A 25614-nucleotide genomic window follows, 5' to 3' on the forward strand; every position below is an offset into this window, starting at 1 on the left:
TATATTAGATCAGGGATCCTAAAGAAAATGAGAAGGTAGGTGATGATCATGATCATGCCAAAATAAAGCAGCATGCAAATGAAGGAACTCCATGGAAAAGAGTCTGAACAAATAGCAAAGTCTGCTGAATTTTTTTTCTAGTTTCTGGGTTCCAGCACACACAAGTAAAAACTCTGAGTTACTCCATTCAGTAAAGTAGGTCTCTGGCGAACATGAGCCTTATTCTGAAGATCTGGGACAAAACATCCGCTATGTTCCTAAATAAATATTGTATTGAAGTGTTATCGCTTGTACCCTTTATTACCATCTGTGTGTGCTTTGAGTTAATACATTTTAAGCACTACGAAAAACAAGGCTCCATGATTATGCTGCCTGGATATTTCTGTCACAACCTAGTGCCCTGGGAATGTGTTGCTTGATGGCCAATTAATGTTTTTTAAAATAAAGTTAAGGAGTTGTCCTAATTTTGTTTTCTATTCCAGATGAAGTCAGATGCCTTGGGAACCACGACTCCCGTAGGGGTGGATAGGCTGGAATCTAGTTGCTACAGTTAGCTAATGGGTCACTTTCCTTCTCTAGAAAATGTGAATATGATTAATATTTGGGTAAAATGTTTGCAATGAGAATTAGATTAAACATGATTTGTAAAGCTTTTGCATAGTGCCTAATGTATTGTGAGCATTCTATGATGGTAAATGCTGTTGTGGCTACTGTTATTAATTAGGTATTTCATTAGTTTTCATTTTAAGTCCTACAAAGCTTTCCCTGTTTTGAAAAATAGCTTTGTCATTCTGCCTTCTAATTTTGATTGCCTCTAAATCATACTGCTTCTTTTTATGCACCATTCTTTCATAACATGGTTTAAAAAATTGATCTCCTAAAGCAAAGTGATCAGGTACAATTTCCACTAGTCACTTAGTCAATCAGTGGCAAACCTATGGCCAATTTGATCCTTTGAAAGCAGAAATCAAATGTAGTCTGATTCACAAGTTTTAAGCAGTAGGCAGGTCCCTGGCTTTGAAAGTGTTATTCCTATTTGATGTTTGACCAAAGGCTGTATATAAAATGTTCAAAATAACCATAAGGCTGATGTTGTATCAAAAATCCTATTGTATGCATTTATTCTAAGATGAAAAAAAAATCTCATTTGAGAGATGCCTTAGATGTGTAAGCAATTTGCCCAAGGACATGCTACTGCTGGTGGTGAGATTTGAATTCTGCCAGTCTGAATCCTAGAACTGGTCCTAGCAGCCTCCAAGATTGATTGCCTCATAGGAAGAAAATTGTTAACAGGTGAGGAGGTATGACAAAATCATTTGTGGATTATGTGGAAGACAGCTAGAAAAGGTTTGAGTTTGACCTGAATAATTCTGTAACTTTTATCCTGACTCACTCTGAGCTACTTTGAAATCAAAAGACTTTTACACTAAACACCAACCAAGAGGCATTTAAAAAAAATAATTCCTGTTACTATGTCTTTGAAATATTCATAATAGTATATCTTCCTGTCCTCTATGATGCTTTCCTTATGTAGAAGCTTGGCTGTTGTGAATTCAGAATATTATATAACATCTGCAATTCTCTACTGACTTACCACCTCTGATCAGATGGGCTAGGAATTCACGTTAATTTATTTGAATGGAGAAGAGAAAGGACAGGTATATATCCATTTGATTTGCACTTTTGGTAATAATTTGGTGAATCTTTTTTGTAATGAATCCAAACAGTAAACACTAGTGTATTTTATTTTAACTATTTTTCTGCCTAGTTCTGGTCAAGTATTCACTCAACTTTTATATGCATTTCCTCTTTAGAGCCAAAATTAGTTCAGAAATCACAACAGCAATGGTTATTCTGTAAACATTACTAGCTACCTGAAAAACACAATATCCTAGAATCAACATGGCACCTAAGTGAAAGAGAACTTGCACATGACTCCCAGAACACAAATCAAGACAAAGTAGTCACCCCAAGGGATGTAGGAAAAGGAAGACAAATGTGGTTAAGAACCATGTAAATAACACTGATCTGGGAAGAAAATGGTTGTATAGAATATATACATATACAAATACACACAATATCAGGTATCTTATACACAGAGACAAAAAGAGACAAAAAGAAATATTCAAGCTTTTCAACTTGCTCCATAAGTACTTATTCAATTCATTTTTTCAAAACTTAAATTTAAAATATACCGAAGATGCTGTGTCACTTACCATATCGTGGTCTGAAACGGGTCCGAAACTGGTGACGAAGATGTCAGTCTTCACTTCAGTTACACGCTCTGATGAAGCAGGAAATTGGGCCAGTGAGTGTCTATCAACAGCTCTTATTAGATCTCACCACCACATACTCACACCCAAATGGGAAATTTATTGGCTTTGATTAGCTATTTCTAAAATTGGTCCACTGTGTAGTCCTGATAATTTACTGCTTACACATGAAATTTCACAGTTAATATTTTCAATGGAGAATAGAGTCTAAATATGCCACGTTGGGAAGCAGACTTTATGGAGAACTCAGCTGCTTCCTAATGACTTCTTCAGGAATGGACAAAGGTGCCTAAATAATACTAAACCACTTCTTATTCCATTAGCATAGGAGTATGCCATAAGTTTAAATATTGTTACACAGCTAGACAGATCCTGCAGGTATGTAGGCTACTCTTGGGAAGTATATACTATGCTATGGCAAGCTTTATTAACTCTTTAAGATCTCAAGAGAATGTTTTATAAATGATTGCTTTCTTGCACTAAATCTTAACCAAATTATCTGAATTCCTCCCTGGGAAAAATATGACAACCTATGTAAATATTTTCAATTTTGAGGATAAGTAGAACATATTATGGCATAGAAAAAAATTCATTTAACTCATTTCATGTTCAATGTAATTTTATTATATGGGCCTCTGATGGCATATATATATCAACCAATAAAACATATTTATTGTAGTTCTCTGACAAACTCAACACAAACACTTCCAAAGAAATACAGTCACTTATCAAGAAATTGAAAAAAAAATGTTGCTTGCAGAAAAAGAAACAATTTGTTGAGGGGTGAGAATGAGAAATATGACTCTGTAATTTTCACCTTAGCTCTGAGAAATAACAGTCTACTGTCTTAAACAGTTCATTTGTCAGTATCTTTGTATCTCTGGCATAGAACATTAAAAACATTATCCTTTAAGTGCAAAAATAAATTCCCTTGAAAATTAAAAGAGCCTGTTTCCTTCAACTCACTTGTGAAAAGTTAAGACTTTTAGCATAAATTCCTAGCAAAGAGGTCATGTCATATGCTACACATTATGCATATCTCAATTGATCAAACTTTTTTGGAGTTGGAGATATTCCCTTTAATAACGAATCTAATGTTTTTTTGTTTTCTGCAAAAACTTTCACAGGCTCCAAAATGTTCAAATAAGCCCCTTGACACAGAAATTATCTGGGATTTACCCTTTAAACAATTCAAAGACATAGCTTATGACAAAGAAAGTAGAGTTGTCTATTTAGAGCTCACTTCCAACCTTAATATCAACATGCTGCAGTAACTGAGCATGGATTGAGAGACACAGTTGTCACAGTGAGTCTCAGTTCTCTCACCCTCTGTCCACAGTAAGGTCCTTGCTCTTGTGCCCTCAAGCATTTCCCCAATAGATATCTCTCTCTCAGTATGGATGCCTCTTTCAATATTACACTCTTGCTCTCTACATATTTTTTTACTAGACTAACACATTTACCTAGTTAAAACATCTTTATTTCTTAAGACTTCATCAAGAGCTCACATTGTATTAGAATATCAGAAACACTTTTCAATTAAAAAAAAGAAAATCTATGCCACCTATTCATAAAAGCTAGAATATATCATATTAAATAAACTCATTTTCCCTTTTATCTTTCAGCATTTTCATTTGTAGATCAAGCAAAAGAGCCATCACTAGAATTTTCTTTGATATAATAAGATACACATTTATTGGTATGAAAAAGAACAGAAACATGACAAGAAATAATGATGTGGGCATATTTTCATGCTAAATTATTTTGTACCAAATCTTCCCCTTATTGGAAATAAGTTTGTTTCTCATCATTCATAGATCAACTTCCTGAAATTAAATACTTCTGAAACAGACCAAGGGGAGAATTAATATCAAAATTATCCCCTGACCTTGATATGATCAAATGTTCCTGTTTTACTATTTTTATAATTAGTTGACTCAACCTCACTTTGCTTCCAAGGTTTAGTTTTTGTTTTTTCCTGATTATGAAACATAAGATTAATAGTAAATATCCTATGGAACTTAGTAACATGGATGTAATCAAAATTTTGTCCATTCTTTTCATTTTATTTTTTTATTTGAGATGCATGCTCATTTAAAAAATACCTATTGATCCCATCTTCAAACTTATACATGCGTGGTTGCCTGAGGCATCTCTTTTGGAAAACTTCATCATTCTATTTCTTGCCTGTGGGAAAGCACAGTTCTACATTATAAAGAAATACCTTGGGATAGCTAGTTTTAAAAAATTGGCCCACCAGGTGTTTTAGAGCAACTCTTTTGTATTATTTTGCATGAAAAAGTGCCCTGAAGAAGTGAAGTGTCCATTTAACAAATGTATGGGTCATTTTCCCTCTATTGTTTTTAGATTGTTAATAGATGATAGATTTCTTTGTGATAGGAAAGCAAATTAAAAGCCTATTTATAAAGATTATTGAACCAAACAGGACATGGAACATGGTTAAGTTTAGAAACATTTATTGCCATGCATAATTGTTACTATGCCATACAGAGATTAGGCATAAATGGAAAGCAATTTACATAAATGACTATAACTTCACTTTTAATTCTTTTATTTTTTCATCTTTTATCTATTCTTGGCCCTAAACTTATTTACCATACTGGTTCACTGCCTTCAGATACTTCATCTTATTTCATACCAGCCACTTGCATCTGAGACATTCCAAAACACACCTTTACAATATTCCAAGGCAAAGACTCTGACCCAGAGCCCCTATATCACAAGTCTCCGAAATGACCTTGTCACCGAGGACTTTAATCACAGATGCATTCTTGTTCTGTATGTTTTTCTCTTTCTCTTCCAAACATTAAGAAACATTCCATGTCAGAGAACTTAAGGATGTATGTGAAGGACTGCAGTGACCAGTCAATGACTAAATGGGAGGGGTGAGGGAGGGCAGAAGAGGGGTAAAAACAGAGTGAAACAAGGCTCTGCATGCCTCTCTGTTCCTGCAGGGCCAGGATAACTACAGGAAGAGAGCAACCACTTTCCTCGCTCTCCCTTCTAATGTACTTCCCTTGTTACATACCCAAACAATTTTCTTTGATTTTTTTATCAGCTGTTACAGTGAATGCCCACTGGAACAAGTTTCCATAAGAGGAAAACTCTGCTTATTGCCTATTTCCTGTGGAGGATTCAACATTAACATCTTAATGTTTCTAAGAAAGTATGTTTTAAGAAAATATAGTCAGTTTTTTTTTTTTTTTTCTGTTTCCCCAAGTGACTGGGGAATGCTACTTTAAAATGTTACCAAAGCTTTAGACTAAATTGGAGGACAATATAATACATCATGGTTTTGGTAAAAAACAAAACAAACAAACAAAAAAGTCATAGTGTAAGTTTAGAAAACTCAGATGTGAGAAAAAAAATCCCTGGATAAATAAGTAAATAATAAATAAATAAATTCACGCTTTATTCAAATCTATACTTCATGATTTTTCTCAAACCACATTCTCTCTCAGATCAATATAATTTCATTGACAAGGGATAGTTCCGGCCAAAATAAATCTTTCCCTGTAACGCACCAGGAACTCCCTGAGTGCTCTGTGAGGTCATCCTGCTTTAAGACAGGAGGTTTACAATCCCAAGTGCAAATGTTCGAGAGAGTATTATGAATGAATTTCAGCAAAATTGCAAATAGCAGCGGCATGGGTAACTTCCCTTCTTGGTAAAGAAATGGTGGCTTCAAATTAAGACCTTGTTAGGCCCAGGACCAGTTCTAAAAGGAGAATATTCTCATATTATATGCTATAGTTGAGATGTACGGAAATTTTTGAGGAATCTTCCTTTTCTCGAGGGCTGGGAAAGTTTACTGCTCTCCATGAGCTATCTTCAAGATTCCCACAGAATATCTATTATCTAACACCTATCATTATCTCCATCTCTTAAGGAACATTAGAATCTAAATCATGTTTTCTTAATACCAAGAATTGTTTGACTTAGCACCAGACTCTAAAGTGTTATTAGATATACCTGGAAGGTACACAAGACCTTTCTGTAGATTACATGGTGAAAAGTCAACATGTTTTTGTGCTTCTATGTATTCTCTTTAAGAGCATACAACATGAGTCAGGAAAGTCAAATGAAAATTAGGTAAAATAATTATAGACATAGCCAAATCTATATATGACTGAACTCCTTATGTGACTAGGAAACTCTTTAAAAACTGATATCAAGTAAAATAAAAACAAGGAACTTATCAAAGAATTTTTTCAATGATATTTTCTTTATGCTAATCTTTCCATGTCCAGCATAAATGAAAGATGACAGATAAGTATAAATGTACATATATGTTCAAGTTGTCACGGGGAAAATATGGAAAAGAGTTATACAAAATAGGATCATGAAATAATGATGATGATGAGTGCTATTAAAATTGTTGGAAATAGTTCAAAATAATAAATGTGTAAAGTGTCTGATGATAAATCAATCATATTCAGTCCTTAAACAACCACACCCATTCATTCAATGCTATGTTTCTTATGTACAGATACATACAAGCATATGTATAAACATGCTCAAGTGCTATATTATATATTCTAACTGCTAGACAGCAGAACTGTTTTTACTAGGAATTTCCTACAATGTTGATATCCTGTTGATAAGTATTGAAATAACAGATGTTTTGAAGTGATAATTCAGAAAGATGATTAGTATCAGAGGTATAAATGAGAAAAGCAGTATATTAAAGTAAGTAGTAAGCACATTGGATTAAGATTCTAAGTGCTCAGGTTTTAACTCTGATTTCCCTTGAGAACAAGCTGCATGATTTTTAGGTACAATCCTGTAATCTCTCCGAATCTATTTTCTCATTCTTTGAATATCGAAATACCTATACAGTTGAATACATAGTTTTGGTGTGAAGGTTGAATAAAATTGCAATGCCAAAAACACTTTGAGAAGCATTTGTTGGGTGTGTTAATTTAGTCAATGAATGTTTATTTAACATTTTCTGGGTCCCAGCTAGGCACAATGCTAAGTCACAGTGATATAATAATGAACGAAAGTGAATATGCTCCTTCTCTAGCATACCTCAGAGCGTTTCTTAGGGAAAACATATTTTTCCATATATTGGGTAGGTAGGTAGGTAGGTAGGTGGGTACAAATAGGTATAATTTTAAATATAGGTGTGCATAGACATATAAACACAGATTATTCTAATTAAATTCAGATAATTTTAAAGTATTCTGAAAGAATGTCCTTGAACTGAGATCTGAAAGATGAGGAAAAGTCATTCATGGGCAGATCTAGTAATGGCATCAAGGAAGATAAATCAAAACAAAGGATCTTACGTCAGAATAAATGTGTCATGTTTAAGAAAGAGAAGGTGGGCTATATCTGCAGCAGTGATGCAAATGATTATGGTACACGATGATGCTCTTGAGACAAGTGGGACCACATTTGAAGAGTCTTGCATATTTCAGAAAGCCACTGACCTTTATTCTAATGCTGCAGGAAGCCTTTGGGTACTGAAGTAACATGATGTTACTTGCAGTTTAGAAAGACAGAGGAAGCTATGTAGATAATGGATGGTAAGACTTTAATAAAAGTGAAATGGAAAACAAAGAGGAGAGAATTGTAGTTGGTATATGTTAACAATACCTATCACCACAATTTGTTTAATGTGGCACTGGAATGTTTTCACTGGAAATGTTTTCACTGGAAATGCTATTAATTAAGGAACTCAAAGAGTAATATTCACTAGACCAGGTTCCAGGGACCCATAACTTAGGAAGATCTATTGCTTCCTTTAAGCTACTCTATTAATCCATAGAGACAGACACCACATGGAGGCCAAATGGACTAATGTTAATAATCATAATAAAATTTATCTCAAATTCCTACTTTAAAATGTTCTTGTTTGGAAAGTGAAAGTACCCTGGGCTCCCACATAAACATCAATGTATATTTCAATGGATTTGGCAATGTTCTAGCATCTGGCCAACCTGCCTGGAGCAATGTTTTTTGCTCCCTGTTCTTTGTTTTTATTCTCTTAATGCCCTAGAATATTGGCATATATTCCCTGATTGATATATAGAGCTACTTAATTTTGGCTCTAATACTCAGCTGCTAAGTTGGGATATTAGATAGACAGTGAAGCTTCAAGATGCCTCATCAATCCTGCCTTTTGTGGTTTTGAATTCTAAGAACACAGATGATATAAGCATCTCAAGGAAGAAAGGTCAATTTTGTCATAGGCATTTATTCCATTTTCACTGAGAAATTTCTGCCTTCCCTCCTTACATTATAACATGAACAGTTTCTACTGAGAAAGGGCTAAACTTAACCTTGATGGGTTTCTTTGGGTCTATATCAACTTTGACCTAAATTGTACAATTTATTATGGTTTTAAAGCATTATGATTTCTGGCATAGTATTTTAGTGATGTGAGAATGCTAATATAAAAATCTAGGAGGAATATTCTATCACTTTAGGTCTTTGTTTTCTGTTAAATTTTCCACAAATAACAGTCTGTGATGTTTAGCAATGACATTCTTGTCTTAGGTACCACACAGAGTTTTCCAAATACAGATTTTTAGATTATGCCAGGAAAAAAAAAAAGTCAATAGTATATAGAAAAAAAAAACCTGTTTTAAAGATCCCATGTTGGTACTAGAATCAAGATGGGAAATAGAAACTATTAAAAGGTCCAGAATAGATGCAGGAGAATAGAAACTATAGCCATTTACTGAGACTGGCCTTTAAACTTGAGTAGTATCAATGGCTTTATTTTATCTCAAGAAATTCTTGGAAACTACTTTATAAACAACAGAAATGGTGAGAGTAGAAAGTTTCATACACAAGCTAGAACATTCCTTTGGGTATCTAAGTTGGATATATTGCAAAAGCTAGATTCATGAACTGGCTAGAGAGCTTGGCCAGAGAAGGTTAAAAAGGTGCTTTCTGTTCATTTTAACAGTTCTTCTTGGGTTTTTGGTAGTTGTCTTTTCTGTGAAACTCAACTGAGTTATAAAATGTTTTGATATAGTATTTTTGTGAAACTGGGTTGAATTTGCCAAAGTCTGAGCAGCTGCTCTACACCCTACATTAAAATACAGTAGTTTCAAAAAGAAGGATGCTTGTGAGTTGAATTTTAAAACAGAATACTGAAGGCTATTTTCTGGAATAATAATAATAATAATAACTATAACAACAACAAGAAAAAGGGATTGGATAACCCAAAAATGTTTATATCTTATTTTTACAGATATTATAAGTGGAATTCTTTTATTTTATCTAACAGTAATATAGTGTGACAAAAATATCTTTGTCCTCTCTATTTTTGAAATTCTGGCTTTTAATATAAGCAGAAAATGCATGTTTTAAGCTTAGTTAAACATGAATACGAGGGGCTGAGGTTGTGGCTCAGTGGTAGAGTGTTTGCCTGGCACATGTGAGGTCCTGGGTTCAATTCTCAGTACCACATACAAATAAATAAATTAAATACAGGTCCATCATGACTAAAAACATATTAAAAATGAATATGACTCTTCTTTCTGATCTCAATATCACATGGGATGCAAAATAATAATAAAAAATGTTTTAATGACATTTTATAAAGTGGAGGTAGACTAAATTTCAGTTTTAAAAAGTATAAAGCTGTATTTCTTTCCCAATTCTCTAGTGACCCAAGCTTTACAAATTTGCAAAAAAAAAATAAATAAGTAAAAATAAAATAATTCTCAAAAGTTAATTTTTCAGCACTCTCAACTTTCCATTTTTTTAACCTTTTTTAAAATAAAGAAACACAACCCAAGGTCAAGACTAATTACCTAAAAAGAAAAAAAGATAAAAAGTCATTTGCCAGCTGCAGAGAATTTTCAACTGCTTTGACTCATTTTAGGAGTTGCGGGATCTTGTTGTTTAAAATGGAGGTATCTTCCAATAATTGGGCTAATGATTAGGCCAAAAGGTTTTATAAGAGTATGAATAATCCAAGATAAGGTAAATTATAAAGAGAATGTCTGTTTGGAGGCATAGATTATTTTTTTAAATAATATTTTAGTGCTAAAATCTTTGAGAGGAAATTTCAGCTGCAGATGTTCTTCTTACACTTTCAATTAACTGCTTAGATTTCAATTGCTCTAGAGCCTTCTCCCAATTATTTGTTTAGATTTGCTTAAGCAAAATCTAAAACAAAAACAATCAAAACAGTCAAATCTATAACATTTACAGCACACAAAAAAAGAAAACTGTAAATATTATGAAGTGTACAGTAGGGTAAGTTCCATTCTCTACTTACAATCCTATTCACCTCCTTATCCACTTGGCCACCCATCCCTCTGGGTACTTTTACACATTCATCTCTCTTTCCCTGGCCATCTTCATCGACGTGGTTTGATGATAACAACTTTGAAAGGCATCCATTGTTCTATACATCATTTACTAAAATCAGATTTAAAATTGAATTTAGCAGTAATGACAGTTTTTCCAGGAACTACCATAAACAGGGATGGAGTCGGGGGAAAGTTCTTCTGCAATCCCTACAAGTCCATCCTATTTTTGTTCCACCTAAAACTGGTTGATTTTTTCCTAATTTGTTTTTAGAGAAGTGAAGTGAATTTGGTTATAGAAGAACATGTCTTTTGAGAGCTAGATGAGACTGAGCTCATGCACAGGAGGAAGGGGAACTCTTAGCTTTGTGACATGACCTGGATGATGACTGCGCTCACCCTGGCTCACACAGGATTCTGGCACATCTTAAACTATAGGTGGTACATACAGAAGGATAAAGAAGAAGGAAAGGACGTCATTGGAAGGGTCTTATTTGTCCTTGACGACCTGCAGTGTTTCTTCAGGATTAAGCTTTGGGTGTGTTTATGATTACCTTTTCCTATTCCCAAAGTGTGGAAGGAACCTATATGAAGGTGAAATAAATTCACCTAGATGTGTGCAGTTCAGCAGAAGTATTATTTAATTTTTCATGAAGCTAGAGCATATACAGGCTTCCTCTATTTATTATAAACACAAGTAATAGGAGGAAACTTGGGACAATGAGTTCACTCAGAGAAATTTTGGTTTGGTCATGATTGAAAGTAAAAAGAGAAGTCTTGATGATCCCTGTGCCCTCGTGTCTATCCATCCTAATGGGATGGATTCCTCTGCTTTATAGTTTCATCTGTTTCTCTCCAAGACCGCAACCCCTCTCAATTTGCCTTATTCAGAATCCTTACTTCTATCTTTTTGTTTCTCTCCTTTTTTCCTGAACTTTTACTTTTTTATCTTCCCATTTTTCTGACTTCTACCCAGCTATATCATTCTTCTACAAGCTGACCTTGTTTTAGACAAGATTTTTCAAAAATAGTTTTCAGTTCCTCGTTGCAAAGAGAAAGCAGCCCTTCATATCGTGTCACCAAAGAAGAATATAATAAATGAGAGTGAATTAAACAGTGATACACAATCCCAATTTGTGTTTTCTGGCTACTGATGATTTTAATTAGAGTTTATTTAAAATTTTCTTCATTTACTTTGTGCTTAAAATATAAACCTGGTTGAGTTTTCTCTTTAGATTTTTCTAGTATATTAAATTTAAAATTCCACATAATCTAATCTAATCTGTTTTAACTCTCCCACCTTAAAAAAAAAGAAAGAAAGAAAAAAGAAAAGAAATCCTGCTCTGGGGTTGTGGAGCCGTGGTAGAGCACTTGCCTCACACACGTGAGGCACTGAGTTTGATCCTCAGCACCATGTTAAAATAAATAAAGTGAAGGTACTGTGTCCATCTACAACTAAAACAAAAATTACAAAAAAAAAAAAAAAAACTTTACAGGATATCTCTTTTTATGTTATCCTTATATTTTCACCTTCATAGGCTGTCTCTTGACACTGAAAAAAATAGCCTTTTCCAATACTGTTGCAATATCTGCCAGCTGGTTTCTATTATCTGAATCCACCCCTTTACGTACTTAGGTCCTGGTTTGTACCCACAGCGCACATCCCTAAGGAGCAATGCTACACTTCTGATGCAGTGTGTTTCTAGAAAAAGAGTCATGATGAATGTGCACATACAACAATTTCTTATAATATTCTGGAGTCTTGGGTTATCATATTTTCTGAGGATTTTCAGAACAAAATATCCATGCTTTTTGAAGAGTTTTGTTATTTTTATAAAAATCAGACTTTTGTCATAATAAAGAAAGCAGACGGCAAGATGAGGCTGTCCTAGCTGTGATCATGAATCAACTGAAAGGAATCTTTTACCCTCTTCTTAACTAATGATAATTATTCAAGTATATAATAGTTTGGTTTTTTGTTGTTGTTGTTGTCTGAAAGCCAATGACTCACGTCAAAAAGTGAAAGGAAGGAGATTCTTTTTGCAACAGGAATTTATCAAAATCCATGTCACACTTAAATTGACAGAAAAGCATGACAATCTAAGGAAATAAAAATATATTCCAAAACAGTAATGTTAAAAGATGAATTAATGTAGTCATTTCTGGAAGCAAATCTCCTAGTGTTGCAAGTCCTGAAAATTAGCTTTTCAATCTATGCTTAGCCTGGTTTACAACTCCACAAATCCATGGTTCTCCATGGTCTAGGTATACATATAAGGAAATGGTTCCTGCTCAGACTATGTTTGAATACTGAATTAATGCATACAGTTATTAAAGAGTTACATACAGTTAAATAAATATTAACAATCATGGCTTGTTATTTATATTTAGAACTATCATACAAATATTCAGCTGATCCTTGAAGAAGGTGATTGTATAAACATAAAATTGTCCAACAAACTGAAAACTACATACAAATCTTTCAGAGGATATTCATGTGCACACATTAAAATATTAAACAGAATTTCCTGAAGTAGGATGAAAGGAAAGTCTTTATAAATGTTATAAAATTCTGCTCATTTTATAGGGAGTGATATGCATCAGGAACGAGATTCAGTGAAGGAATTATACACATTTTTATGAACTTTCATAAGTCTTACTTTTTAAAAACTTACATCAGTAACCCATTCCTTAGTTCTGTATATACCTCCTCTATATGCAGTCTTTATAATTTACTTCAGATTTTATGCATCAAGAGAAATTTCCTTGGAGCCAATGCTGATGTTATGTATTCATAGACATTATATCAACATATGTACACAATCATGCTCTCTCATTTTGTGATACCCCAGGTCCAGTTTGTTTTTCTTTTTGGAGACAGGGTCTCATATTCCACAATCTGGCCTCAAATTACTGGGCTCAAGGGACCCTACTGCCTCAGCCTACTGAGGTCCCTCAGCTCAAGGGACCCTACTGATCAGCAGAGACTACAGGCACCTTCACCTGAGTCTAGCAACTTTAGGATTTTTTAAAAAATATTTTTCTTAGTTGTAGATGGGCACAATACCTTTATTTTATTTATTTTTATGTGGTGCTGAGGATAGAACCCAGTGCCTCACTCATGGGAGATGAGCACTCTACCACTGAACCACAACCCCAGCCCCTAAGATGTTTTTTTTTTTTTTTCAACTGAATGAAAACTAAGGGTAGAAGAAGTCTGATGAAATTTGTGTAGCATGTCCTACATATGAAATTTGAAATAGATAAGAATGGACACCTGGTAAGACCTTTGACATACATTTTAGTTGTGAGTTTTAAAAAGCAGTTTCTCTTAAACCTCTAAGACAGTAATGACATTTAGCTGCTTGAAAATAGACCCATGATGCACATCTCTGTGATTACACTACACAAAACATTTTTAAAATGATTCTAAATCCATGCTACTCTATTTGGTTGTAAAATCAGTGCTTGAGTCCTAAGCTTCTTACTCACTGTTTATCTGTGCTGTCTAAATGCAGAAGAGGTGTCTTTGTTATTATTGCCATTTAGTTACTATTTAAATATTACTATTAGTTTCTACAGGTGCTTTGGAAAAGGTGCCATATCAGCTAAAGCTGGGAGTCAAAGGTTCTAATATTGTTGTCCTCTGTGACTTCAAACAAGATAATTAATATTCTTGCTTTACTTGTTTTACTCTTACAATATTCTGACTTGGTTTCAGTAATTTTTGTTTAACCAAGTATAATAGTTTGATTATTTTATTCAAATAGATGTATAATTTTTGGAACAATTAATTCTTATTGTTATACATATTTATGTATAGTAATAAGTTCTACTTTCTTCCTTAGCAGAAATTCTTCAGTATTACCAATGAATTGATATTCCAAAAAGAAAAAAATCACTACAGAAAATTAGGTTGTAAGTTCAAATGTATGGTTAAAAAAACACTACCATTTATCTCATTCACCTTTGATCCTAGAGATGATGGTAATCTAGCATAACACAGTGGATCAATATATATAAACGTTTAAGGCAACAGATTCAGTGTATCCTGTATGAATTCAATGCAGACTTAGCAAAAACAGGTGAGGCTGATGTAGCCTTTAAACTGGAAGGGACAGTGTCCTTCCCATTGCTTTCCCTGTATAATCAAATTATAAGAAACATTGTGTTTGCCAAATAAATGTAATATCTCTTTCATATCATTATGAGAACTTTGCATCTTTTGATCCATAAAGTTAGGTGGACACAACTATCATAGGGAATTGAATTAACACTGAGCAATCTATTAAAATAGGATTAATCATTAAACTACATGGTACCATTCTCATTATTTTAACACTTAAAGGGAAAACAAGGCTATCATCAAAAAGATTTTCATATTATTCTTTAAAATAAAAAAATACAGTAACACAACCCACCTCCCAAGCCTGGTCTCAGGCGATTGTCATAGCCATCTAAGAGTCGGTCCAAAATCCTAGTGAAGACAGTGGTGTTGTCTTTAAGTTCATCTTGTAGCGAGGGCTGTCCGAAGCTGGAAGTAGCATAAAGATAAGCAGTGTCTGAGTTAGATACATGTTTCCACTGGAACTTCTTTCTGATCAAGATTTTCCTAGGTTTTCCTACTTTTCTTTCTACTGAATCTTTGAAAATTCCTCCTGCTATTTTTTTTTTCCAGAACTGGGGATTGAACCAAGTGCTTCATGCATAGTAGGCAAGCACTCTACCACTGAGCTACATTCCCAGCCCTGATTTTTTTTTTTCTAAATATGGAAGGGAGAATAGAGGAAATGAATACTACCTCCTTACTTTCTGAATTCTCAGCATAATATTATGTCATAATGTGTATCTTCTCTGAGCAAGCAAAAATATTCACACATATTAGAAAAAAGCTGGGAAACTTCTCAAATTAAAATGTGTGTGTGCGTGAGAAAGAGAGCAAGAGAGCGAGGCAGTAAAAGATATTTATAAAAATGGTTTTGTTTTTAATTTAACATGTAGCAAAACCCTAAGTTTTACCTATCATTTTTTCTTCCAGATCCTAAGGATCTGTTTTGATTTTTTTTTTCATATTCTTTTAAGATATTTAGATGAGAAGAAGATAAAAATATGTTTACATTAATTATATTTTAACTAATGTTCAAAATTTCATTCATCTTAAGATTTATGCTCCAATTTAAAAAAAAATTATCTGATCAGTTACCTAATTGAATTTTTTGTCATTGCTGGCCTTAGACATGAAAGAGTCCTTGAAAAAGAGAAAGTTCAATAGTCTTAATTTATGGTTTATAAACTGTAGCAAAGCTTTAGTGTTTAAGAAGACAGCAATTTGTAAGCAAAGCTCATTCTAGAACCCAGCTTTGTTCAACTTTTAAGCAAAACTTTATCTCCATGTTTTTGTATAGAAATAATTATTTCTACTTAAATTGTACTGTTTGAGGATGTAGCTTGTATCTCATCTCATTATCAGTCTTTGATTTTCAACCACGTCTTGACCACAATTCATATACTGTTTCTTTTATCAACTGCATTACTGTCTATGCTCCTTGAATCATATTTTATGTAATGATTAGCATGACATTTCCAAAATCCTTTGAGAGAAGCATTTTCTATCTTAGGATGGATCACACTCACTGATAAATTTCAATGATAGCTCTGACCTTGAGTAAAAAAATACATGAATATAGGGTATAAACTAAGGAACTTCTACAAATCTGTCTTTCATATTTCCTACTTAATACACTTTTTATTTCACTCTGTGTGTTCTTATTACTAATAAGTATTAACATTTTAAAGAAGAATTTATTTGACAGTAGCAAGAAATACAAAGTATAATTTTGAAAACACTGTTTTGCAGGTAATTGATTTTGTATTAGTCAAATGCAAAGGCCTTTTTTTCTGAAAGTTTTATTTTAATAAAGTTATTAAAAATGAAAAGTTATCCAGGATATTAAATATGTTAAGTGTGTCCTCATGAAACAATTTTTTATTCTGCTAAATTCAACATTAATATCACACAGATTGAGGGCTTACTCTTTTTCAGTAAAATTAAACATCTTTTTTTAAATCAAATTTTCAATGAGTTCTGTATCTTCCAGTATGTCTCATTGACAGATGGCAAGAAATAGTTTTCTGAATGCAATTATTTACAAAAACTCATTGTCACAAAACTGACTGCTATGCTTGCATCTTTCAAGGGTATTGGAAGGTCATCTTGATAAAGATGGAAAAGAAATGCAAGCACACCTTAAGCTGTTATGAACTCCTGATGGACAGCTCTCAAGAAGAAAGTAATAAAATAGCAAGGAGGAAACAGTGAGATGGGATGACAACACAGAGTGCAGTTAAGTTGTTTGCACAAACCTTAGAATAAGAGCTGTCTATTACCTTTACCTGCATTCCCTAAGTTTTTACAGCTCATATACAATTCAGGAAATGTTTTTCTCTCTGGTTTTGTCTTATAAGTGTTTTCACAAATTTCTTGCATTGAAGTGCAAATACCAAAGGAGATCTCCCCTTGTCCCAAGAATATTAGCTCCCCTGTCCCTTTTAGGATAGAAATCTCTCTTTTGTGTGATTTTTTTTTCTAATCAGGCACTTCATCTTTGCTTCTAATTGACTATGACAAACTGTAATTGTCAAAGTAAAACCTTAGAAAAAATATCAAAATTATTTATCTGGTAATAAATTATCCATGCCACCACTGTGTTTCCTAAACAGAATGTATATTTTGAGGAGAAATGTCAGTTACAGTATCTGATTTTGATTCCATATGAAGCACTATAGAATAAAACACTGTGCACTAACTCCATCTACAGGTCATTACAATAGTAACACTTCATATAATTTTTCAAAAGCAGTGAAGATCATTTAACTTCTCAAATTAAGAGTATCTGACAGTAATGTATGTCTTGCTCATCTGGTAGTCATATATACTATACGAAATGCCAAAAAAATAATAATAGACAACTTCTCAATTAGAAAACATGCCTCCAAATTCACAGATCTTTCCAGGATACTCTATTTCTCTCTTTCACTACTAAAGATTCACTTTCCGTTACATTTGAAGAAACTCAGGTTTTTAGATCTAGTTTAATAAGTTCTTATGGGCTACAGGAATCAAGTACACAAGAAATATTCAAGCAAACAAAAAATCACTCTCAAGTATTTGGTCATATAATTTTACTATAATATCTTATAGTCTTGATTGCATCATTAATCATATTTTGAATATGCTTAAACATTAATATTTCCTTTAACCTTTATATAAAATAGATATGCTTAATTAGATAAGTTTGATTTTACATAATGTTTGTAAATATTTATTTAGTATATTCCACCTTTATTGGTTATATAAATATAGTTTTGAAACAAAGTATGCACATGTATTCATAGAGGCATGATTTTCAAATTAAAAATATTATGTTAAACTTTCCACTTCTATATATTCACAAATTATCCTATGATCCTTAAATTGGCTAAAATTTTTCTTTTTGGAAAATCAGAGTGCATGGTATGCAGACATTAATTGGGGGAACTTTTTCTATGAATTAGGAAACCGCATGTTTTTTTTTTCAGTTACAACCGAATAGTGAAAAGTTCAATCCAGGACTCAAATGTTAAATTAATACATTTCTTAACAAAGTCTTAGTAAGTGTATTCTAACTGACATGCAAATAAGATGTTTATTTTTCCTTACTACTCTTTAGTCTTAGCTGGAATTTTATTGCACTTAATTTTTTTTTTTTTTAATTCCCTTAGTCATGAATTCATCCATGGACAATTGTCTTCCCCCTAATGGAATAAATGAAAAGTTACAGAAATTCTCATGCAGATTTAAAATAAAGTGTCCCCACCTTCTTCCAGTCAACGTGCTCAGAAGGAGGGTCCAGGCCCAAAGATAGTCAGAGAGACCTGGACTTCTCTTCATCGCGGACTTGAGCAGCTGAAAAGTAGAATAAGTAGAGATCAATGTGTCTTGCAAGAAACATCAGGTTATAACCACTAGGGCTGACTGAGGCAGTTCAGATGAATGCTTTGAAGTCAGGAAATGACCTCACTGGAACATGACACCTCATTGGAAGCAATGGAAACCTGGACCATCCATTCTCCAATTTTCTTTCCATTTCTCCATTCAGAAATCTATCAGTACCTTAATTTCTCATGTAAAAGAATACAAGTTGAAATGCTTCAGGTGACAATATTGCTCAATATAAAAACTGTGAGTTGTTTTCCCTGGGCTTTTTAAATTTCTATTAAAATTTGATTTATTCTCTTCTTGTTGTTTTGCATGAGAAAATTTTGACCTTTCTGATTTGAGTCCCCATGACTGAACTCCACATTGAAAATTTTAAGCTTCTATTATTAATAGGGAGAAAAATGTTTGGGGTGGAATGTGGATGGTTAACCTGCTCCATTGACTGAATTCATCTCTGAATTCTAGATGTACCTTGATTTTAGAAGCAACTGTATTTATCTCTTTATAAAGCCCATTGGAAACACACTGTTGAATGCCAAAGTCGTGCTTCTATTCTGTGTCTGTGATTGCCTTGTTAAATAAGCTCACAAATGTTTCTGTGAAGCTAAAGGACACACTTTATAGTCAAGCCATGTACTGATCTCTCTCACATACCAACCACACACACACAAATGCACACAAACATGCCCACACATATCTTTTAATCCCTTTCCAATTCTGCCAGGTTGCTGCTGAAAAATGTTTCATTCCAAACAGATGGAAGCTGGAATGCTTTGCCTTGCACGAAAAGGGGGATCTTTTTTCCCTGTTAGGTAAAGTGCAATCCATCACTATTGATTGTTGAATTTAGACCTGGTAGTGGGATGCTGGAGGAATGGAGGAGTGCGGAAGGCTTACAGAATTAAAAATATACATAACCTATTTATGGAGTGCATTTCAGAAATTCAGTGCCCTACCTGGTTAAGGAGCAGATAGTCACATTTTATTTCAGTGAACTGTCATTAATTCCAGCAATAATATGAGAAATGTTAGAAGTATGTTAGCACTTCCCTCCATCTCTACTCTTCAGTAGGATCCGGTGATTAATGAATTGCAAGTATTTTAAAGCATATTTTTTTCATTAGCCAGTCTATAGTTTAATGTAGTATACCTTTAATTATAGCTACAAAATGCTTTCCACACTCTTGGGGATCATTTAAATCAGTAAAAACCATTACAAACAGGCATGTAAGCAGTGAAATATAATTAATGTGTTTGGAGTGAAATGGTGTAGAGATAAGAACTGTGAGCCACATCATAGCTTTTACTTAATTTAGTGCCTGGTTTTGACACAGATGAGTAGAATATGACAAGAAATCTTGTATAAACATTATTATGTTAAAATATTGCATCTAAATGGCACAATTATTATTCACCCTTTCATTAATCTTCAGCATCTGTTAGGAAGGGAAAAACAACTTCTCTTAGCCCTATTAATTTTCTTTGATCTTTATAAAAAGGGGGAATTCCTGAAGGAATAAACACAAAAACAAAACAAAACCCCAAGGCAAGACACCATAGCTTTTTGCTTTCCTCTGGTATTTTTTAAAACAGAAAAACAACGCTTCAGTTGTTGGGTAAGAAAGTTTCCTGCAAATACAAACATAACAGTTTAAAAGAAACGCTAAACTGCCTCCTTACCCCTTTCCACCTCCAACCTTCCCCTTCCAGACAGACACTCCAAACACCCTTAATATCTCCTGCCACCCATTTCAAATAACAAGTTGAGTTTTTCATGTTCAGAATGGGAGAGACCCCTACACCAGAGGGCATTTTAGCAGCGTCCACTAGAAAGGAGAAAAGAGGCAATTTTTCATCCAGAATTAAGAGTGCCTTCCTGAGATGGAAGAGGGAGAGAGGATTTCTGTCCCAGCGTCTTAACTTTAGACCTTGCCCCCCAACGCCCCTCCCAAACTCACCCCAGCTCCCCCTGGCAGGGAGGAAAAAAAAAAAAAAAAGACCGAAACAACATGTCACCACCCACCCCGCGGAATAAATTCAAATCTGCCTAAGAAAGCAAAAGAGAAAAGAAGAGGGGGAGAAAATAAAGCTCCTAGATCGCTGCAGTTTTCGCCCTGAAGAAAAACATTCGTTGCTTCTACCTGCTACAGGCTCAGGCTCCTGTCCGGCTCCCTCTTGCTTTCTTGTTTTCCCACCACTATAGCATTTCTGTCTCCCAGGCTAGGAAAAGCCATGTTCAAAGCGCTGTAGGTCGCGGTCCGAAGGCGCACTTACCTCGGGCCCCCTCTGGGCACCGGATCGCTCAAGACCGGGGGAAAAGTCTGCGAGAGAAAATCGTGGAGAGCCGGAGCCGGCGCGAGTCTGCGAGTCAGTCGCGCCACGAGCGGAGGGGCGTCCTCGCTCGCTGCCTCTCACTCACTCGGTCTGAGCCATCATGGACTCTGCGTGCTCCAGAGCTGAAGATTTCACACCCAAATTTGCTTCCCAATATCCAATCTGCAGCTATACAACAAAAGATTTCTCTTTACCAAGACAGTAGTAATACGTCCCAGGGCAAACCGGATGTGAAATAGGCGGTGACTTCATGCCAGAGAGATTTTATTTTAGAAAGGAAGGTGGTACCAGCCTCTGGATCTGGAGACCAATCCGCCCATTTTTTATATGCAGCACAATTTAACTTGCACCGCTCTGGCCCTAATCCCCTTCTCTATAGCTGCAGACTCAAATCCTTCCACAATCTGCTGCATGCATTCCTTTTGGGGGCCGTGGAAATGGGGAAGGGAAGGGTAGAGAGGTTTGGAGACGTGGGGAAAGCACTTCGGATCTTTTCAGACTTGCAATTGACGAACACCCTATTTTAAGGTGTGCCCATTAGAAATACAACTGATCGGTATAACTGTTCCACTTTAGATCAAATATTTAATCACTGCATACATATGAATGAAAGCAAGCCATGAAACAGGGAGATGCAGGGTTACACGTGTGGAGAGCGCACGGTCCTCTCGCCTCTCTGGCTCACACACACTCCCACACGTATGTCTAAGTCTCTGTGTCTTGCAGAGTCATGATTGGAGAGTGACGGTAGGGAAGAGTTCTGGCCGGTAGGGAATTGGCCACTGGGGTGAGAGTCCTTCGCACTTTGGCAGGTTTGGAGCGCTTTCCAGCCCACCTTCGTGGGTAGCTTAGAGGACAGCAGGAACACGCTCCTGAACCCGGTTTTGTTTTGTTTTTATTTTATTTTCCTGTAGGCAACTGCTTGTGTACGTGATCACGAAGAAAACACAGGCGTCTTTAACTCTGAATTGTGTTGGGTTCCCTGAAGAAGCAATATTTAACTTTAAACACATCATTCTGATCATTTCTAGGTTTGAGAGGCATATCTCTATTTCTGGAATCATTTTTTTTTTTTTTTTGCCTTGAACTCCATCATTCTTGGAATGGGAAAATGGGAAAAGGATGGAGGGATTTTTTAGAAGTCAGAACAAAACTCATTTCCCCTCCCCACCCCACCCCCCACACACACACACCCTGTCCTATTCTATTACACTCCCTGGTAGCTCTCCACCCACGAATAATTATACACTCAGGGAAGGGGTGTGTGTTTCAACAGCCTAACTAAATTTTCAAGGAATCAGGAATGACTGTGGTTCGGGTTTTGTGAATGGCTGTTTTTAGCAGAGTGGATGGGTGCTGTCTTCCTGGGAGTGCTTACTGAAAAGACCCATACCACCAGGAGCTGTCCTTTCAGCACTTTCCTCCAGATTCGGTAGGCGGTGCTGAAAAGATGGGAAGTCCCTGTGTTATACATCTGGAGGAAAGGTCCAAGCCTTTGGAAAGCTCACGGGCCACTTTCCCTGAGTACGCTTCTAACAGAAGAGACTTTTGAGATGGGGCTGAGTATGGCTAAGAAAATACTTAAACAGTCCATATCACTTTTGGGGTTTTGATTCTACTAGTGCTCCTTGACCCTGTGCTGCAATGATCAACTTACAGGAATAAACTTAAGTAAGGTGATTGAAAGGTGATAAGGGACACAAAATTGAAGAGCAAGTTCAGAGGGGGGCTTAGGTACCTTCTGAGTTTTGAGGTGAAGTGTTACTAGCAAATGGTTTCAGAGATAAATTTTTGGAAGAGAGGTTTGCAGATCTTAGGATGATCCTTTCTGTAAGCAGTAGTTAGTTGTCAATGAATGACATGACAAATTCAAAAGTTTCCTTAAAGATATAGATTGAAGGAACATCACAACTTCCCTTTGTGGCATTACCCATTTTTTGTTTATTTACTTAACCATTAATTAATTTACTTGTTTATTGAGCAATTTCAAGAACAGAACTGACTTTAATGAGGTCTTGGAACCCTGGGGTAAACATTAGAAAACATTATTTTTTTTAAACTTCCCACATATTATAATAAAATTTCATAGTTTTTGTGTTTTTTTTAAATCAGTATTCATAAAATGTGTTATTTTATTCTTTTCTTCTTCTTACCAAATCCTTACAACTCCTCATACCTTCCTCTTACAGCTCCTTATACCTTCCTCTACAAATTGAGAACAACTTTATACCCACTATCTACTGCCACACAACCAAATCATTCTACTGATTATTATTTTTTTTTAACTCAGTCCCTGGAACTTTATCATTTGAACTATAGTCTCTAAGAACAATGCCAATAACATCTGGTTCAGACTAAAAATATTAAGTGACTATGCAGTGGGATAAAATTTATGTTAATACCCATAAAACAAATATTTATGAAATACAGCATTTAAATGGAAATAGAAAAGCCCTTTAAAATACAATACTGACAATGTGGGATTTATTAGATGACTTCCCATGGATATCATCTTTATATACATTTGCTTTGGGGAATACATATTTTTAATAAATAAAATACAAATATTTAATTAAAAAACAAATGGCTTTATATTGTCTTGTTATTTTGACTTTTTTGGATAACATTTTGCTAACATTTAGTTTTTCTCTTATACTTAGAATATATGTCTTCAAAGTGTGTGCTCTTGATGATATAAGTTATTGAAGTAATAATAAACATGATGGCTAATATTCACTAAAAGCTATGTGGTTTCAAATAATGTACTAACCACTTTGCATAAATCATTCAATTTAATTCTCAAGAAAAAGTCTATGTGAGAAATAGTCTTAATATTCCCATTTTACAAAATATTCAATAAATTATGGATTAGAGAGATCAAAAAGACTTGCCAATTTCACACAACTAGTGAGTATCCATGCTAGAATGCAAATCCAAATCTTCTGAGTTCAAAGCTTATTCTCTTAACCACACTTTTAGATCACTCTGTTTCCCCCATCTAAGGCTATGAGTTTATATTAAAACTTTTTTATTCATTATATATTCATGCTTGACCATTTTTGTATAAGTCACATAAAATCTGTCTCTGGCAATTTTTTATTATTTATTAATAGTAAGAATCTTTCCTTTGATATTTTAGTGTGTCCATCTGCAACATATGTGTAGGCTTACATTTGTATTTCAGATGTTTCTGCTATTTCCCCTTCATTCTATCAAGCCAGTGACCAAGTCCCTCCTACTAGTTATTAGTTCCTGACAGCAGGAATTTGAGGTCAAATCTAGGAACAGAGATCCTGAGAGGCCTAATAACTCTATCTCCAGTGTTGCATCTGGTACATTTTGCTTTTTCTGTCAATTTTAAATGGCAGGAAGCCCTGACCTAATTGAAGAAGTGGTGCTGATTCTATTCAATGGAAAAATGTTTTTACTTTCTCCAATTAAATATGAATCAAATAAGAAAAAATATAGCAAGAGAATTTCCAGTTATGCAGTAGAGCTTTTTATCATTTACAAAATAATTTGGGGTAAAGAAGAAAAGTGATTAGGAATAATGAAATTTGAAATAAATTTCAGTTGAAATGTAGAATAAACTGATCTTTTAAAACATATTAGCATGGCTCAGATAAATGAACTGAAAATATTTCTTAGTGTTAACATATCGTGAAACACCATTACCAATCTGCAGCAACAATGTGAAGTTTGCAGTTGAGCACCTATATTTATATACATCTGGAGTATTCCATTATATTCAGACAATTAGTCCCACTTTTCTAATTTTCCTGTATTATACACACCATCTTGAACAATGAACTGTGTTAGTATATCCAGAGGGATATCCCTTCCTTTATAATTGTTGTTGAAATATAGCTCAGATGGGGGGGGGGCAAGAAAATGTGATTTAGGAAATTAGGTCACTTTTTGTACCTTAATCTAAATACCTTTGGCATATAGATGATACAGACAAATCATATTTCTCAGACTGGAGGGCAAGTTTGGCATTTCTGTGTATGGAGAGACACAGTAAATATAATGTAAAAATTATTTAGATTTGAGTCACAAATATTTGGCACTCTTGGGAAATAGAGATTATTTACCCCAGATCATAAAGAATTTGAACGCTGCAATCTTTGTGGAAGAAGAACTCGGTTTACCAGAGCACAGCAGTGATCAAGCAAGGACATCTACTCTGAATCACTGATACTCAGTAGTATGGCTATGGGTACCTTCCTGAGCTTTGCTGAACCTTATTTTGTGAGTAATAAAATGAGGTAATGACACCTCAAATTCTAGATGAGATGTTACATGGGAAAAGGCATGTTAATCACTTAGTCTTCCAATGTTAAAACTTGAGAGGCAGCTATTGAATGCTAGTTTTTTCCCTTTCTTTTGCCTCACCGTGGATTCATTATTATTTTTGTAAAGCCATGACCTTTTAAAAAACATTATTAGTTGTAGATAGATGCAATACCTCTTAATTATTTATTTATTTTTATGAGGTGCTGAGGATCGAGCCCAGTGTTTCACAGAAGCTAGGCAAGCACTGTATGACTGAGCTACAGCCCCAACCCCATAGATTTATTCTTTTCTCAGAATTTTAGTGCCTTATTTACGAAATGTTCATATAACCCAGTAGTAGTGATGGTGTTATCCGCATTTTGCTTAAGATATAACTAAAACACATTTTTTTTTAGTTATTAGACAAGGCACTCTGACAGCTAGCTCCCATGCCACTTTG

General features: G+C 34.6%; 1 protein-coding gene across 2 annotated transcripts in view; it reads right to left on the reverse strand.

The window, feature by feature from the left end:
• Window positions 1–21238, reverse strand: part of Gabra1 (gamma-aminobutyric acid type A receptor subunit alpha1) — a 54807-nt gene extending 33569 nt beyond the window's left edge. The window contains exons 1-4 of one of the 2 annotated variants that reach the window (XM_015492805.2): window positions 20820–21238; window positions 18424–18512; window positions 14989–15101; window positions 2217–2284 (exon numbers count right to left, since the gene is read on the reverse strand). In XM_015492805.2, coding sequence (XP_015348291.1) covers window positions 2217–2284; window positions 14989–15101; window positions 18424–18497 — 255 coding nt within the window. In that variant the 5' untranslated portion in view covers window positions 18498–18512; window positions 20820–21238. Of the gene's footprint in view, window positions 1–2216; window positions 2285–14988; window positions 15102–18423; window positions 18513–20686; window positions 20726–20819 lie in introns of those variants that run through there. The other variant, XM_015492806.2, reaches the window with a different exon arrangement.
• Between the last annotated feature and the right edge of the window lie 4376 nt (window positions 21239–25614).

This window comes from Marmota marmota, unplaced genomic scaffold (assembly GCF_001458135.2).
Source record: "Marmota marmota marmota unplaced genomic scaffold, marMar, whole genome shotgun sequence".
Taxonomy (NCBI): domain Eukaryota; kingdom Metazoa; phylum Chordata; class Mammalia; order Rodentia; family Sciuridae; genus Marmota; species Marmota marmota.